Genomic DNA, 18,052 nt, shown 5'->3' with positions numbered 1-18,052 from the left:
CAAGTTTGAGAGCCAAGAACATTTTATTTAGGTTATTGTCTCCTACACTGGGTTTAGTCTCCGTTCTGAGCTGACAGATGCCTATTCCTCCTGTCACACACCTCATGACTCACTGCAGAGGGGCAGGAGGCAGTAGGAGGCAGGAGAGAAATCCCATGTTTCAAGGCAGACATGCAGTAAAACCATGGTATAAAAAATTGCACACAAGCATGACAAAGTAATAGAAGAATTGTTTTCAATGATTTTTATTTGCTAGCTCATGCCTCTGTATTGATGAGGAAACAGCTCTCATCTCCCTGAGCCAAAGGCACTCCAGGACTCACATGCCACTGGAGGCAATTTTAGTACATAAATACCGCGGAGGTTGGAAGCTGGAATGGGTGGCATCTGCTGAAGGGTTCTGCCTTCAAAGATGAGGATGTATCATAGAATCATGAGGGTTGGAAAAGCCCTCTAAGATCATCAAGTCCAACTGTTCTACCAGCACTGACTCTGGGAAGTAATCATGGCCCTGGCTCAGGGAAAAGCTGAGCTGCAGTGGTGTAAACCCTCTAATGCATTAACCTCTTCGAGCACTTCAAAGGTCTGAAATAGACTTTCACAATTCAGACAGTTCTTTGAATACCAATTTATTTGACTATTTCACATCTATTAAGCCTTACATGCAGGAGGTTCAGAGTGAGAGGTTGACTGTGCACTTTAGTATCTTAGCAAGATCTTCAGCAAAAATTAGGTAGTTTTCCTGAAATTAAGGATGTAATTTAACTTACAAAGCCACAGAAGTCTACTGGGTTGACCATTTCACATGTTATGTGAAGCCCAGTACTGATCTGGAAACTTGTGAGTTTCCAAGAGACTGTTTCTATTATTAATGTAATTTAAATGATCTGACTCTGAACTAGAGGACACAGGCACAGCTGAGAAGTAGGGGAAATCTACAGGAGGAAGAAAAAGTGGAAAATGCCTTATTTTCTTCAGTAGCTACATATGACCAACCTCTGCAAAGACCCCCATGCACATTCCCATGACATACCCGGTTTGGTTTTGCTTTGTTTGAATTCTTTGGAGAGCGAGAATTAGCCCCAGGTTGGACAGCAAAGAAATGAAAATGCAACTAGCAGTAGGTGGTGGGTTTGATGAGGATGGCCGAGGCTCTGCAGTTCCCCTGGCACAGGCTGCCCCATGTCATGCCCCCTTTGAAGTTCAGACGCACAGAATAACACGCTGAGTACCACCACCCACCCCCGGAGCTGGTGGCACAGTTCCCGCTAGAAGTGTCCTGATCCCGATCTTTAGCAGAGAACTTCATGTTGTCGTGCATGGTCGTGGTGCCCTTGGAGGCCATGGCATCCTCTGCTGTCCCTGAGTGCGCTCCCAGCCTCAGCTGGTAGCCCTGGGACTCATCACCCAGGCTGAACAGGTTGTAGTCTGCGAACTTCATGTTATTTGAAGCATCCCAGATGGCAAACCTGACCTGGTAGACCTTCTGCCTGGTGATCTGGTGGATGTACTCAGTGCCCAGCCAGAACTCAGTGTGCACATTCCCAAAGCCGTGTTTGTAGGTGCTCCAGGACTCGTCCCAGCTGACCGGTGTATCTCTGTGGTTCCTCTGGATGACGGTCCAGCCTCCATTCTCTCTGCTCATTTCACAGTAGACCACGATGGTTTGCATTCCTGTGGGCTGGATGATGTAGATGCCACTGGAGCTGCTGGCAGGGAGCTCGCTGCAGTCCTTGGGCCAACCTGGGACATGAGAGAATGTTGGAGGACCAACAGGCACAACACTCCAGTCTGCTGTCCCTGCAACCTGGCATCCACTGCATCCCTGGGGTCAGGAAGGAGGAAATCTCATTCCCTTAGCATTGGACCCTGTGGATGGCTGTGAAAGCCCAGCTTTGCTCGGAAGGGATATCCTCTGTGGACTTGTGGCTTGTAAGTAACGGCCGCAGAGTCCTCTGAGATCACAGAATCCCAGAATGGGTTGGCTTGGAAGTAATCTTAAAGCCCATCTTGTTCCACCCCCCTGCCACAGGCAGGGACACCTTCCACTAGACCAGGTTGCTCCAAGCCCTGTCCAACCTGGCCTTGGACACTTCCTGGGATGGGGCAGCAACAGCTTCTCTGGGCAACCTGTGCCAGATCCTCACCACCCTCATTGTCTGACATTTCTTTCTCATGTCCAAACTGACCCCACCCTCATCCAGTGGCCTTCATGTTTGGAGTAGCACATGGAGTTCTGCTGAGGCGCTGGGCTGGCTGCTCCCCAGGCTGATAGCCAACCTGCCACCACTCTGCCCTCATTCCCTACACCCCTCCCTGTTCCCTGGGGGATGTGGGTACTTACTTCTGTGGCTCTGTGCCTGCCGAGGGTCAGCTGCCTGGTTCTGCTGGATGATCCCTCCAGCTTCATCTGCATCAAGAAAACAAGGAATGAGAAGAGCAGCCCTGTGCCACAGCACAGAGGTAAGTCCAGCCCTCACAGGCTATTATTTCCAGCACTGAGTTTTTTGTAGGACATTTCAATGATGACACTTGGCTCATTTTTCTTTCTGTGTGATAGTTTTTGGTTGGAAAATCTTCAAAAGGATCAGAGACTAGGAACAGGAATTCTGCAGCCATCAAGCAGCTGCATATTTGCTCCTCTCAGCAAGGAGCAGACGGCATACCTGAGTAGAACCACAGAATCGTGAATGATTTAGGTTGGAAGGGACCTTTAAAAGACCACCTAGCCCAATCCCCCTGCTATAAGCAGGGACATCCTCCACTAGAACAAGTTGCTCAGGGTAGTAGTGATGAGTACAAGGATGTACCAGAGAGAGAAGGATCAGGAGGATATAGACCATGGGTGCTCTCAGACCGAGATCAGACTGCTGAGAGCTGTTGCTGTTGAACCTGCTTTTCAGTGATGAAGGATTCATATGTTCATTCAATCCATAAAGAGCTCCAGAAACCTTCAGAGTGTGAAGGTGATGCCATGAAGATTTTTGCCTTTTCTTTTATACCCCTGTTATACCTTTTTACAATTTCTGTATTCCCAGTGCTTTTTCCCTACATTCTTGGACTTGTTTGTCAAGCTAAGAGACTAAACATTTTAGAAGCTTTGTAGCTAGGGATCAGTGTGCCCCAGAGCCCAAGGTCCTCTCCAGAACACATTCTGTAAGCTCAGATAGAACCATCCAGGGGAAGGCTCCTTGGGGACGGGGGCTCACTTGAGCCTCTCATTAAGGAATCTTTAATAGATATGCTAATTAGTAACACTTATAATGTTATACCCGATCTTTTAAGGGGTATTCAGCAGGGTGCATTTCAATGCACATCCTTAAAATAAATACCAAGATAAAATCCCTTTTCCCATTCTAACCATGTATGACTCTTGATTTTAAGACCAAGAAAAGGCATCAAAGGAGCTCACAGCTATGAGAGAACGATTTTCTGTTTAAGAGAAATCCCAGCACCCATCTCAGTAAGAATAGTTCCCTGAGAGCTTCTGGAATTGTGACCTCCATCAGTGGTTTGATGAGGTTTTGAGACTGTTTAGCCATGTGCAAGCTTCAGAAAGCATTCTGGTTAGTCACTTATACAAAGTCTCTCTGAAGTTTCAGGCCTGTGAATGGACTATACAAATATATGTGGGAAGAGAATAGATAAAGGAAGAGAAACAGTCTGTCTAGAAAAAGCTGCCACATGCAATCTTGTCAATAACAAAGAAGGTTGAATTACCAAATCTGGTGATGTTTGGTTAAGATATTAAATTAGAGGAAGATTTGATCAGGATCCTTTTATTTCCACACCTCCCTTTCTGTGCAGAGGAGAGGGCTCCTGATGTTTGGATGAACAAAGTTTAGGGATGCAAGACAGAAAACACATACCAGGAAGAGGCCCATCAGAATGGATATTAATGATTTCATCCAAATCTGCTTTCAATCTTTCCAGGTTTTCGATGTGGAGAGCAAGAAGCGGGGATACAAGGGCCAGCATGGAGGTGAAGAACAGAGGACTGTAGTGACGAGCAGCTGGAGAAAGAAGATACACAGTGAATCCGGGAATGTGAATCCTCTGGAGGAGAACTGATGTGTTGGGTTGTGGGTATCACTGGTACATAAAGATACTCAGGAGCTAGTACAAGAGGGATAAACAAAGCACAGAGACCTAAGACCTTGGAAAGAAAGGCAGGGATGCCCAGCTGCACACAAAATTCACCCCATCCCATCCCATCCCATCCCATCCCATCCCATCCCATCCCATCCCACACTCACCCATGCTGTCTCTGTTGGGATCCTGTGGAGTTGGGGAGCTGAGTAGATCTGGTCTGGTGGCAGCATGGCCAACCCTGATGTTATGTAGAGCTCATCAGTGAGGTGAAGCAGCTGATCAAATAGCGGTACTCACCCATTCCTGGAAATTTATGGTCTGTTTGTCCTCTGCAGGTACCTCTCATGCACCATCTGTCGTGTTTCTGTGGTAAGGGTTCCTAGCAAATAGCTGCTGGGGTTCACAACAGGATTCCACAACAGGATTCCACAAAACCAAGAAAAGTTCCTGGTAACGGTCCTACCAGGGCCATGGGAGGGGCCCCTGGGGTCAGCCAGCAGGTCAGGGGGAGGACCTGCTGGTGCCACTGAAGCACTGGATGAAAATGGGGACCGAAAGCAGAGGGAAAGAAAGAAGAGACTCCAGCCTGGTGCTGGGGATTTACCAAAACACCCTGCACAGATGCAGCTGCTGCCTGATGCACTGGCTTTCTCTCTCTCAGAAAGCATCCGGGCTGGGGTGATGCCCACACGCACATACCATGGGGGAGAATAGGTGAGCAGGTAAGCAGAGCCCTCCTGAGCCTGTTTCTCCCCCTCAGGACATAGGGGATAAGAGCAGGGAGTGTAGGGGAAGGGGCACTGCATGACCACCAGGTTTTTGCTCAGAGCTGCCACAAAGCATCCAGGGGTCAGGAATGACCCCTGGGAAAGGTTGTTGACCTTTGCCGCAGCCTTTGCTGATGGAGGGCACAAGGTATCTGTGTCTGCAGTCCAGCTCTGTTTATCAGTGAGGTGAGATAGTCAATCCAAACAGCAGAACTCGCCCATTCCTGGAAATTCATGGTTTGTTTGCCTCCTTCCCCACACACCTTTTCTCACGTGCCAGCTGTTCTGCTTCTGTGATAAGAGTTCTCAGCTGCTGATGTTCACACAGAATTCCACAAAACTGACAAAAGCTACTGATAAGGGTTTTTCTTGGGGTTGTTAATACTTATGGGGTTTGAAGCCAAGCCATGTAGGGACATTCTGTCACCTGGCCAGGCCAGAAATCTCTGTTAGACACCCTCCAGGTCTGTCCACCTCACCTGGTGCATCACTCGAGGGGAAACTGTGCTCTGACATTACACATGGGATTCCACACACACAGAGAGCAGCAAAAAGGCCTTGTCCCCAGCCCTGACCCCTGCTTCCAGTGCCATATATAACCTGGGTCTGTAGCATTTGTCTTAGACACATTTCTGGCAGCCCAATTTCAAAACAGATGAGAAAGGTCTCCCTAGCCCTTCCAGCAGCCCCCGCCCTATGCTACACAGGAGCAGGGCTGGCTCTCTGCACTCACCTGGGCACCAAGTGCAGCCCCAAAGCCGAGGTGCCAAGCTGTGCCTGACATCCCAAACTGTTGGCCCTGACTGCTGTTACCCCTCAGTGACATCTTCATCCTACAGCTATAAGGGAGGTCCCTGCAGCTGGGACCGCATGGTGGTCCCCCCCCAAACACTGCTGGCCCTTGAAGAAGCAGTGACAAGGCATGGATGGTCTTGGAAGTGCGAGCCCAGCCAGGGTATCTGGAGGTCATAAGGAGAGCTGAATTATGGAAGGAGGAAGAAGAAGGGACCGAGCCCCCCCCACATGGTGACCTGCATCTGTCCCTTGCTCCTACCCTGCCCTCACTGTGGGACCTGCTGCCCAGGGAACCATCATCTCCCAGCACAGGGAGTGCACTGGAGCCAGATGGACACCCAGCACTGGTGATGGACACCCAGTTCCCCCAGGACCACAGCAAGAGCTGGAGGTCAGACGGCAGCTCAGGGGGGAGGACCTGCTGGTGCCGCCCAAGCACTGGATGAAAATGGAGACTGAAAGCAGAAGGGAAGAAGGAGGAGACAGAGGCTCAGTGCTGAGGATTTACCAAAACACCTTGCACAGATGTGACCCAATAGCTGCTGCCTGATACACTGGCCACGAGAGAATGGAGACGTTCTCTCAGAGAGTACCTGGGCTGGGGTGATGCCCACCCACACACAATGGGGGAGAGCAGGTTGGCAGAGCCCTCCTGAGACTGTTGTGGAAGGGGTACTGTATAACACATCCCAGCAGAGAGCTCAGAGCTGCCACAAAGCATCTAGGGATTAGGGATGGCCCCTGAGAAAGGTTGTTGACCTCAACCCCAGCCTTTGCTGATGGAGAGCACAAGGCATCTGTGTCTGGAGCCCAGCTCTGGAGCTGATGTCTGGGCAGCTCTGCAGGGAGGAGGCTGAGACAGATCCAGCTGTCACAGAGGTGTTGTGTCATGCCGGGAGCCAGGGACTTTTGACAAACCACTTCCCATAGGTGTTATTCTCTTTGATCTCCAGATGACCCTAGTCTTCCTTCCAGTTCATGCTCCAGCCCATCTGTTTGCCTTTCCCCCTCCTTCAGCGATTTTATTGACCTGCAGCAGTTGGTACATCTCCAGGAAGATTTTAACTCCTGGGCAGGTCAAATTAATTGCAGGTGATAAACGCCCCGCAGCTGGGAGATTTGGATTACTTTATTTTTCCTCAAGATAAAATCTTGAGGCCTCTTAGTATAATCTTGAGCAAAGACAAGCCACCAGATGGGCACACAATGATTAACGATGTGAGACAATGTGCTCACACAGAGGAGGTGTGTGTAGGGACAGACTTGGGAGTGAAGGGGCCCAGCATGGACATGGGAGCAGCAGGACTGGCCAGCAGCACGGTGGTGATGGATGAGTCCTCCTCCTCTTTCTCATGGCTCCTTTCCTGCAGGACTTGCAGCTCCAGGGGATACAAGCAGAAATCCAAGCTGGGGGACAGCCGTGGAGACCAAGGGAGTGGGAACGGATGAATGTGTCCAGCATCCATCCCACTCCTTTCCACCCTGCCATTTCTTTCCGGTTTGCTGCTGCTGCTGGGCTGCTTCCTGCATTCCTGTGAGCTGCATCTTCTGCACCTGGAGCACCAGGTCTTACACAACAAGCTCAAGTGCAGGGCTTTGAACTATTTGCTCCGGATGTCCTTACACAGATTTACTTCTTTCCCATAAAAACATCCTTTTGCCTCTAGACCTATAGAAAAAAACCCCCCCCAAACCACTTTTAGGAGAAACATGAGAAAATGTAAGCACAGGCTGTCCCAAAGCTGCAGCTCCCACTACCCTGGGAGCCCCCTGCTCCTGACTGTGCCCTGGCTCTGCCTTTCCTGCTCAGGCATCCCGAGGGCTGCCCAGGGATCTTGATGGTGATGGGCACTTTCCTCCCCAGGGTTCCAGGCTGGGGCACTCTGGCTTCACCAGGACCTTGTCCTCCTGCCCACCGTGGTGGGTGCCTGGGCCCAGTATGTGCGACCAGTTCCTAGGGTGGTGAGTGTGGGCACTGGGGAACAGCCAGGTTGGGGTGCAGCTACAGGGAGTGGTGGTACAACAGGTGTGAGAACGTCCTGCTCAATGCTGTACAGAAAATCACGCTATGCAAAGCCAATGTCCATAAAGGAGACAGAGGAGTCCTGCAACTTTATTTGAATAAAGGGAGAGAGTCCACTGGGGCACATGCCCACGGGGTTTTCCCTCTCAAGGTTTTGGAGGACGCAGCCTCCTTCAGTCCTAAACTCCCGGCCGCATGTTGCTGTTGCCTGAATGATTTTTGCTTTTATATATTCTCTATATTCTTTACATATATATTCTAGCTCTATTGTTGTATAGTTACACAGTTCCTAGCTAGCCCCAGTACGTTTCCCCACCCTGATAGGCAGAAAGACAAAACACATTCCAAGGCCCCTATCCTATCTTGGTTCTTCCTGGGAACCAAGGTTGAGACCAGCTCTTTGAGACACATTTTCATAAACAACGTTTAGTTCCCATCTGCGGGGGGGGATTTGGAAAGGGGTTGAACTGGGAAGAAATTGCCTCACCACTTACGCTCCTAGTTGGTGATTTTCGTCAGTTATGCTAATTTGCCCCGGAGCTGGTGGCACAGTTCCCGCTAGAAGTGTCCTGACCCCGATCTTTAGCAGAGAACTTCATGTTGTCGTGCATGGTCGTGGTGCCCTTGGAGGCCATGGCATCCTCTGCTGTCCCTGAGTGCGCTCCCAGCCACAGCTGGTAGCCCTGGGACTCATCACCCAGGCTGAACAGGTTGTAGTCTGCGAACTTCATGTCATTTGAAGCATCCCAGATGGCAAACCTGACCCAGATGGTAGACCTTCTGCCTGGTGATCTGGTGGATGTACTTGGTGCCCAGCCAAACTCGGTGTGCCCGTTCCCAAAGCTGTACTTGTAGGTGCTCCAAGACTCATTCCAGAGGATTGCTGAGCTCTGATGGTTCCTCTGGATAACAGCCCTGTCTGCCCCGTTCATCTCAGAGTACACCATGATGGGAGGCAGTCCTGTGGGTTGGATGATGTAGACGCCACTGGGGCTGCCAGCAGGGAGCTTGCTGCAGTCTCTGGGCCAGCCTGGGGCAGGACAGAGGAGGATTGAACAAGCCCAAGGCACAGACAGACCTGTGGCTGACTCTGCAAGACCAAGACATCACCAAGCCCTGCCTGCCCAAAGAGCACAGATCAAGCAAACCCCATCCTCACCTGAGCATAAAACGCCCGCGTCCTCATCGTGCCCACAGCTGCACTCTTCCCCATGCCCGCAATGAGCACTCACTGAGGACTCTCTCCAGCCCATTGCAGTTAATGTCGTCCAGCCAGAGAGTCCCAGATCCTCTCCCAAACTAAACGCTGCCCAGGGCTGATACTGCGTTTCCCCCAGCCAAGCTGCCTACACACCACAGAAGCATCTGTCATGTCCCAGGAGTCATCACACACCGTTGCCCACATGCTGCTGTACCAAACCTCTACCTGTCCCAAGTACTGGTTGGAGCCATTCACCAATCCTGCAAGTCCTCGGAGAAAAAGGCCTCAAGGAGCTGTCAGTGTGCAGACACAGACACCATGAACAGGCTTGAGCAGAGGCAGGTCTGAACACGACTTTAGAAAGACAGAGTCAGCACCAGATTGAGTGTGACAAAGCGGATCAAGGAGGGATTTAACAGGAGTTAAATGAAAAATGTTAGCCAAGTTCTCCATCCTTTTTTCTCCCTTATATCCATGTAAGCATGGTGATGAGCTTCGGTACTTACCTTCCTGGTGTCATCAACATCTGCACATCATTGTTCTCCACCTGCGCCTGGCCAGGTTTGTGATGTCACCCCTTGGCACAGAAAGCACAAGGTCACTGCAGGGACACAAGGACATTTGAGTTTGCCAGTATTAGTTGTAAAATCCAGTTCTCCAGATGAATCCTTGTTATTCCAAACCCAAGGATGGAAAAAATGAGATGACACAGATGTCTTCCCATCATCCTGGAGACATCTTCCAAATAGGTACTTCTAACACCCTTTAAAGCCAGGGAGTTTTTCATACGCACTCACAGCGAGTGAAGCCCCACGGCAATGCGGATGCCAGGACTCATCAGTTCAGCAGAACAGCACTTGGTTTGTGGTGCTGCAACACTCGACAACAGCATCTTCTTCCCTCTGCCCATAGCTTGGAAATATTTTGAGGTCAAGGCTACTTGTCTCATGAAGTACCTTCCCAGGTGTTAGGCAGCAAAGTGACTTTTCTTCCTACCCTGTCCTAGTAATTTTTCTGTGGCTACAGGCTTGGCAGGTCTCAAACAGCCCCAATGACAGCAATTACTGCCCCTTCCAGTTTCCCACACCACAGGGAAAAGGCTGCAGGTCCTCTCTAAACTTTCCTCAGGAGGAATTCAGCAGTGTCGTGGTCTAGCCCCATGGCCCCCCAGTGGCAAGAAGTGATGGGTGGCCTAGGAGAGGCTCTGGTGCCTGGGGAACCTGAAGCAATTCTTCAGCAGCAACCTGGACCCCATGCCAGGAGGATGGGGTCACCAAGCTTCCCCAAAAAGGGAAAACTGATGGAATCGCAGCTTGACACTGTCTCCCCTTGGCCAGCATGGAGTGCTGCAGGGAGAGCTGTGGAATTGGGCCCTTGGATGGGCGTCTCCGGCTTCTCCCAGTTCCCCAGTCACAGAAACACAGCGCATGTGAAGGAGCTTCCCTGCCCATTCCCCAGCCTAAAATAAAATCCTGGTTTTAGGCCAGAGCAATTTCTTACCATGTAGGGGACAGCAAAGAGAGGGGAGAGGACCCTTTCCCAAAGGGATCCTTGGGTACCAAAGGAAAGGTGGTCTGGTCAGATGCAAAGGCCACCTCTAGGCCCAGAAGTGCCCACAGCACCCTACTTGTTGCCCATATGGGTACAAAGGAGCTCCCAGCAGATGGGAGGATGCCCCGTGGCTGTGTCTGACCCAAGGCAGGATTTCCCCTTGAAGACACACAACTGCAAGCAAGTGTTTCCTACCAGGAATTTGGGAAGATTGGAGTTGAGCTGCTGAATAGGGTTTGGCTGTTGCACACTCTTGGTGCAGCTGCCTGTGCTGCAGTGCCAGTCCCAAACCCTTGACTCAGGAGCTACCAAAATGTGCTAACAGGGATGGCATTACTGTCTCTGATAGTGAAACCATGACCGAGAATATATAAGGATGTATATTTACATCTGGGATGGCCATGTACTGCCCGAGCAAAACCACCAGCCCAAAAACATGCTTCAGGCTCACAGGTATGGAGTAAAGCTAGAGCCTTTTGGTCCAGTTCAAGTGCTCACTGATGTTGGAAAGAAACAAGATTCCATCCGGCATCTGGATTAACTTCAGGCTGGAGCTGGAGAGCTGACTTGGAGTCACCTGGGGATGTCATCACCCGCAGCAAAGAGCATCTACAGGCGTCCCATGGAATCTGCACCTGTTGTGTGTGCTATGAGCCAGGAGCTGGACAGTGCTCACTACCTCACTGGGAGAGGGTCAGTGATGCTGGGGATGTTTGGGCACATTCCCTGGAAGCCTGTTGTTTTCCCACCCCTGAGAGCTCCTCAAGTGCTGCTCGGCCCACCCCACCAGGGCCTGCCTGGCAGGGACACGATGTCACCTCAGCACCGGGCAGGCAGCCAGTTCCACTGGAGTGATTGACTGAAATCAGTTAGGGAAAACAGTGACAGAAATTTTATCATAGTCTCCTTGGAATATATCGAAGCAGCATCAGGCTTCTAACAGGGTAAGTACCGTAAGCTGTCCTGCACAGGGGAGCAGTAATGGGATATGGCTTTATGCAGAAGATGGTTTGATGTATCTGGGCCACTGCTAACTAAGTCCTCCCAGAAGTCCCCTCTCTGTGGCTCTTCCAGATCCTCCAGCATTAATCAGCTCTCCTTTTTCTCTGAAAGACACAAGGCAATAGGCTGCTTGCAGCTCCAAATGCAAAGCCCTGCGGGAGCTCCCCTCTGGGGAGCATCAGTGGGGACAGCAGGTGGCAGCCTCAGCCACCCACCCACAGCTGTGTCCTGCTCCCAAGTCCTGTGTTATTTATGGAGGCCCTTGCCAGCACAATGCCCAGACAGCTGGCACGAAGTCTAGCATTGTGTGGTCTGGCAGGCATTGGGATGAGGGCAATCCCTGGTTTTGGATCCTGGCAGCTACCTCGGGTGAGGGGAGAGGCATGTTATGACCCGCATGGTCAAAGTCACATTTATGATCAAACTGACCTTGGAGCACGTGGGGCAGAGTTGGCTTCTGCTGGTTCACTAGCCCAGAGGAGCAGCATGGGGTAACTGGGAAGTCTGGATTGCCATGGGAAGGATGGGGAAACTGAGAAATTGCTTTAAGGTGTAGGAACACATGAGGAAACAGTTTTCAAGCACAGATCCCAAGAACAGCTGACAGATCAGCAGGACGCTGTGCCGAGAGATTGGGCACACTGACTCCCTCCTGTGTAAGTAGAGAGAGAGTCAATGACCCAGAGAAGGGCTTTGCAAACCACCAGGTCAAACACCTCCAAGTGTGTTCGGAAGCTGCTGAGAAAATCATCAATGCAGCACTTCCTCAGGTGCCCTCAGGCCAGGCAAGCCAGGGCAGGAGCCAGACCAGCAGCATGGCCAGCCTGAACAGACCCGTGTGTCACCTCTCCCACCACTCACCATCTCCTCACTCCTCTGGGTCACCAACTCCTCAGTCTTGCTCTCTAAACACGCATGTACCAGACTTGCAAATCTGCTTGTCTCTGAAGAGGGAAAATCTGGGAACATCCCCAGGGACGCAGCTTCATCTCCTACCTGTATTCAATTCATTTGCTCAGATAAATCCCCTTAGCTCCACCAGGGTTTAACAGAAGTGGAAGGTTATTTCAACTGAGTCCAAATGCTTCTCTTTTTCCTCTATGTACACCTTTCAACTTTAGAACAGCTCTTTTAAGTCCCAGTTCTTCTTAACCAGCCTTCAGCCAGAGCCAGGCATCAAAGGAAAGACTGTCCAGCCAGGAGAGCAGGCCACCTTTTCGTCTGTAAGTTTGCAAAAGCATCACAAGACAACAAATTAAATCTCCAACTAATGCAAATATTTCATGCTGAAAGGGTTTTTCTACAGCATCCAGTCTGAGGAAGGTCTCGGGTGTGTGCCTGTACATGGGTTTATCTCTTTGTTCATACTCAGATGGCATCTGGCAGCTGTGATGTAAAGGCACAGGTCTTTTTTATCCACAAAGAAGTACTTGGAAAGAAGTTCTTAAGGTTGCAAACATTTGAAGAACAACAAAGTTTTCCATCCTTAAGTGACCAAGAAATAACTGACAACTTCAGTTCAGCCTTATACAACCATAAGCATTTGCAAAGTTAAAGATCACAAAGCATATACTAAGGAACAGAATTTCAAGAGGGGCATTTTTAGAATTGCTTATGTGGTTTTAAAGAGAAAAGAGGTTCATTCCCCAAAGGAGTTTATGGCTTTACAGCATGACTACAACCATCAGTTTTTGGAGTGCTGAACAGAGCATTGTGACAGCACTTTTCACTGTGGGACTCTGCTTCTACACTAAAAATAATCCCGAGAAGTTTGCTTTCCTGCTTTTAAGGTCAGACCTTTCCCTAGAAGATTCCCCACTCCAGGGATGTTCTTATTTAAGATGGTCTTTCTGGTTGGATCTCTTTGGGCCCAGCTATCTCCAGATTTAGAAGCTCTGTTAAAGTATATCTAAGACCTGAAGCCTCTCTGCAGGTGCTCTCTGCAGCACCACTTTCCTAACACCAACACTGATGATCATCTTCTGAGTAGAACAGTAAAGGGAAGAACTTTGAAGCTGCAGCCCCAGACGGACACCTGGGAGCTGAGGTACATCAGCTTGTGCTCAAGGAGGTGACATTGACTGATGTGTTTGTTTATGCCTTGTGGAGAGACACCTGAGATGGGTTTAACAATGGATTTCCTTGATGGGTTGGACATTTTGCTTAGCAAACAGATCGTTTCCCAATCATCCCAAGAGTGAAAGCCATTCTAAGTGTCTCCTGCTCTGTAATGGCACAGCCAAGTTTGCAGTAACCCAGATTTAGATCCCAAGTTCTTGCTGATTATCTCCAGTGACCTCTGTGAAGGGCTGAGTATTGCAGATGGCTCCAAGCACCCTTCCAGGAGCTGTGCCCCTTCCTCAGCTCCACTGTTCCTTCTTCAAGCAGAAAAATGTGCCCACTGAGAACATTACCTCCAAAAGACCGAAGGCAAATGAGTGTGGGATGGGAGACGGAGACAGGGCACAGCCCCTGAGCTGGGCCGGGAAGAGGCCAGAGAGCCCCAGGCAGGACAATGATGACTTGGGGAGGCTGGTGAAGGCAAGGGAGGATGGGAGGGGAAGGAAAAGAGCAGTTGACGGCTGTAAGTGAGGAGCAGGGGGTCCAACGGTGATTTCCATCGTGCCCTCCCTGCTGGAATGCTAAAGGCACCAGCCATGGCTGGGAAGAGGCAGCCAGTGGTAAGGTTTCATGACAGTGGGCTCCATCCTCACAAAGACCTTTTCACCTGGCTGTGATTAAAGCCTTCACACCTGGAGGAGCTGAAGCTGCATGGACCTTGCATCTCCAGGTCCTCTGTGGTGATAACTCCTTGACAGTGACACCAACCCATTGCTGGAGTTTGCGCCATCAATACGCACCCAGGAACACCTGCCTGCTGAGCAGATACTGTTCTCACAGCTCACCACTCCAGCTTTAGTATCTCCCAGAACAGGACAGACCACCAGACCCTGCAAACGTGGCCATTTCCCTCCCCAGCAGGGCCAAACAAGCAGCCCATGATGGGATTTTCCTCTTCAGCCAATCTCTGGTGCATCTGGAGAACAGCTGCACACACTGTCCAAATGCAGGACTGCCATCTCCTGGGCACTGGGAGACAGTATGCAACAGCCTTGGAAAATCATCCTGGAGTAACTCAGAGGTCTTGAGGCTGAGAAGCCGCTGTGACGGGCAGGTACTGCCCATGAAGAGAAACCTAACCTTTGGGTGCCTCAGCAGCTGCAGGGTCAATGAAAAGCTCTCTGGTCAGTGTATGTTTAACCTGTGCCAGGAATTACACACAATTTCCCAGCCTGAAAAATGACTGGGGGACACCAGACCTTCACCAGTCCTGCACCGACACTGGAAGGTTGCCATACCTCAGATCCCAATGGTTTGCCAAGGAGGAACAGGCACATGGCTCCATGGTGGATGTGCAGGGACAGGCAGCTCACCCTTCCATCCCTCCCTTTGGTCCTGCCTCCCTCAAGTCCCTGCCCTCCCTCCAGCTCCCCGAAGGCTGTTTCCTGCCCAAGGACTAGCCCTGTGCCTGCCACTCCCCAGGGTCAGACCCCTGATGTGTCCCCACAGTGTTGGAGCTGCAGAGGGGCCATATTCACTCAACACTGCCTTTCAGCTGAGCATGCTCTTCTCAAATTATACTGCTCCCCAAATTCTCCCTCAGTTCATTACTCCAGTTTTCCTTCTCCTGCCCCCTTTGCCCTGCAGCCCAGAGAGGCAGACATACACCACGTAGAATTTCAGCTCAGATACTCTAATTTCTGACAAAATGACATGGAATGAAGCCAAGCTCTATGTGAAGTACCACAAGAACCTGTTTCACTGGCTGTGAGCTAACTGTGCTTTCAAGCTACTCCTACAGCACCTTACAGGGGTAATGGGAATCCTCAACAACCATTCTTACACTCACTGATGGATTTATGGCACTAAATATCTGTTCTATCTGTTATCTGGGTACTAAACAGAATCCCAGAATCATGGTATGAGATGGGTTGTGTTGGAAGGGACTTTAAAGATCATCTTGTTCCATCCCCTGTCACTACACCAGTTTGCTCCAAGCCCTGTCCAGCCTAGCCTTGGACACTTCCAGGGATGGGGCATAACTTCACTGGGAACATGTTCCATTGCAGCAAAATACTACTACTACTACTACTACTACTACCACCACCACCAACAGCATGAGTGGACACTTACGTTACAGCATTACCATTCTTTCCTGCCTGTTTACAATGCTATGGAAAATACAGTGGATTTTTGACTCCAGCAGACACTGTGCTCTGTGCTCCGTTATGCAACTGGTGTGTTCCAGGGATACTCACAGCACAAACTTCTTCTCAAGATTACACAACACCTCAAATGAGTGTGCACCCAGGGAAGTTAACTGCTTTTAATACTTCACCAGCAGAAATGATGGGATCCTCATTCCCATAAAGCAATCTGGTAAACACACAATAATAATCTGATGATTACATCTACAATCTAGAGAATATTGTGCGAGATCCAGTTACTCTCCTATCTGCTAGGGAAACGAATAACACCATTAATTTTGTTGTTCCAAAGCATAACTGGTCCCGTTCATACATCCCCTTGGGTCAAATCACCCAGCATAAACAGCCCTCCCCATGCAGGGGGGAATCTGAGCATCCATCTGCCTGACACAGGGCACGGTTAGACTGGGTATTGGGAAAAATTCTTCCTTGTGAGAATGGTGAGGCCTTGGCACAGGTTGCCCAGAAAAGCTGTGGCTGACCCATCCATGGAAGTATCCAAGGCAAGGCTGAATGGGACTTGGTGCAACTTGGTCTAGTGGAAGGCATCCCTGCCCATGGCAGGGGTTGGAACAAGATATCTTTAACCTCCCTTCCAACCCAAACCATTCTGGGATTCTATGATTCTAAGCGGTTTGCCAGGGCTGCTGCTTCTCATCCCGAAGCAGCCACAACAGGGCTGTAAAAAGCAGACCTAGTCCTCAGGGCCATGAACAGCAGAAACTCAGGATCCCTGGAACACATTTGCACATTAAACACAAATCCGCTTTCACAATCCCTGGGAAAGAAGTATGAGGTCACAGCTTCTGCTCTGACTGCTTTAGGCAGGCAGTGCTCGAGCTGCTGCCCCTCCAATCCCCGGTAAACGTTCATGCCACAAAACTCCCCAGACAACATTTCTTATAAAGAAAAAAAAAACCACATAAACTCACAAAACCCACTCCACAACTCTCGAATTTTTGTCTTCCCTCCAATCCCAGAAGCAGCACCCACGGCGTGGCTGGGCCTCCCTCCCCACTACCCTACAGTCCCCAGGCCGCGGTTCCCGCCTCCTCCTCCTCACCCGCCCCGGAGGCCGGCCCGCCAGAGCCGCCGCTCCACTTCCCCGCACAGCGGAGAGACCCGGCGCCAAGGGGGCACCGAGGAGACGGTGAAAGGCCGCGCCGGCGGGCCCGGCCCGGGGCTTCCGGAGAGGGAGGCGGCAGCCGCCACACAAACCCCCACAATGCCCCGCGCCAGGCGCGGAGGACAAAGCCCGGCGGGCGGCCCCGCCGCGGTACCCGGATGGGCGCGAGGAGGGGCGGGGGCCGGGACGCACTCTGATTGGCGACCGCGGGGCTGGGGGGGCCGGGGTGCGGTTTGATTGGCCGCCGCGCGGCAGGGGGGGAGGGCGGATAACGGGGGGCCACAAAATGGAGCCGCGCGCTGCGCCGCCACTTACATAACGCGACCTCTCACCCCGCCGCGCCGGCGAGGCGGGGCTAGGCGGTACGATTGACAGGCCGTGCGGCCAATCCGCAGCCGGCGGAGCGGGCGCCCAGCCAATAGACTCCCGGCGCCGCGGCGCGGAGGGTGGGCGCTGCGGGGCGGGGCGGCACGGCCGGGGCGCGCGCGCGGGGCCGGTCCCGCCGCCCGCCGTGAGGGGGAGCGGAATCTCCCGCCATTTTTCAACCGTCCCGCCCGGGCCCCGCCGGGTCTTACCATGGCGCCGCTACTCGGCCGCAAGCCGTTCCCCCTGGCTAAGCCACTGCCGCCGGGGGAGCCGGGCGAGCGGTTCGTCATCCCCCACACGCAGGAGGCCTTCCGCACCCGCGAGTATCCGCTGCACCGGGGGCGCGGGGGGGCCGGGGCGGGTCCCGGGCCGGTGGGGCCGAACAAAGCGGTGGTGGGGCCGGGCGGGGAGTGGGACCGTAACGGGAGCGCCGCGGGCGCTGCACCGGGCTCGGCGGGGTCGTTGTTCCCTGAGGATCTCCGGAGCAGGTTCCAGGCGGGCGGGGGAAGCGGGACAGCAGCTCCGCGGGCTGGAGCGGACGGGGAGTGGAGCTAACGGGGACCGGGGACCGTCAGAGCGGGCTGTGAGAGCGATTCAGGCACTCCTGGAGCGGGTGCGGACATTGGGGTCCCGAGGGTCAGGAGGACACTGGCACCGGAGGCTTCCGTAGTCCTTAATTTCTAGACAATTAAACAGCGGCAGGAGCTCTCCTTGTGTACATCCCAGGCTTTCATTCTGAGCATATCTCTTCCTCGGCTGCTTTTGCATGAAAACCACTTTTCTCTCTTTTTTTTTTTTCATTTCTGCGTGTGACAGCCGTTGATCGCAGGAAGTGGCCGTGGGCCAGGCAGGTGACTGTCA

At 51.8% G+C, this 18,052-nt stretch overlaps 3 protein-coding genes across 8 annotated transcripts in view; 1 reads left to right on the top strand and 2 right to left on the bottom strand.

Annotated features, from left to right (window-relative positions):
- Nucleotides 1-221: 221 nt before the first annotated feature.
- Nucleotides 222-16,848, bottom strand: LOC116453883 (fibrinogen-like protein 1-like protein). 6 transcript variants are annotated; one of them, XM_032129837.1, is made up of 6 exons: nucleotides 16,763-16,848; nucleotides 9,385-9,479; nucleotides 4,257-4,395; nucleotides 3,870-4,013; nucleotides 2,345-2,410; nucleotides 222-1,743 (listed from the first exon to the last, which is right to left on the bottom strand). In XM_032129837.1, the coding sequence occupies exons 3-6, from the start codon at nucleotides 4,258-4,260 to the stop codon at nucleotides 1,115-1,117; spliced, it is 843 nt and encodes a 280-aa protein (XP_031985728.1). In that variant the 5' UTR covers nucleotides 4,261-4,395; nucleotides 9,385-9,479; nucleotides 16,763-16,848; the 3' UTR covers nucleotides 222-1,114. The 6 variants fall into 6 exon arrangements, with proteins under 6 accessions (XP_031985728.1, XP_031985729.1, XP_031985730.1 ...); XM_032129838.1 differs by lacking the exon at nucleotides 16,763-16,848 and adding an exon at nucleotides 14,791-16,756; XM_032129839.1 differs by lacking the exon at nucleotides 16,763-16,848 and adding an exon at nucleotides 16,632-16,756.
- On the bottom strand, nucleotides 7,735-8,783 carry LOC116453885 (fibrinogen-like protein 1-like protein). Its single transcript, XM_032129842.1, has one exon. It carries the CDS (start codon nucleotides 8,622-8,624, stop codon nucleotides 8,202-8,204), a length of 423 nt encoding a protein of 140 aa, XP_031985733.1. The 5' UTR covers nucleotides 8,625-8,783; the 3' UTR covers nucleotides 7,735-8,201.
- Nucleotides 16,849-17,291: 443 nt separating the features above from the next.
- Nucleotides 17,292-18,052, top strand: part of BAZ1B (bromodomain adjacent to zinc finger domain 1B) — a 44,161-nt gene continuing 43,400 nt past the window's right edge. The window contains exon 1 of the mRNA XM_032129733.1: nucleotides 17,292-17,514. Coding sequence (XP_031985624.1) covers nucleotides 17,402-17,514 — 113 coding nt within the window. The 5' untranslated portion in view covers nucleotides 17,292-17,401. The remainder of the gene's footprint in view (nucleotides 17,515-18,052) is intronic.

Source organism: Corvus moneduloides, chromosome 20 (genome assembly GCF_009650955.1).
Source record: "Corvus moneduloides isolate bCorMon1 chromosome 20, bCorMon1.pri, whole genome shotgun sequence".
NCBI classification, from domain to species: Eukaryota; Metazoa; Chordata; class Aves; order Passeriformes; family Corvidae; genus Corvus; species Corvus moneduloides.
The sequence above is the reverse complement of the archived record's forward strand: the minus strand, read 5'-3'. Positions and strand labels throughout refer to the sequence as shown.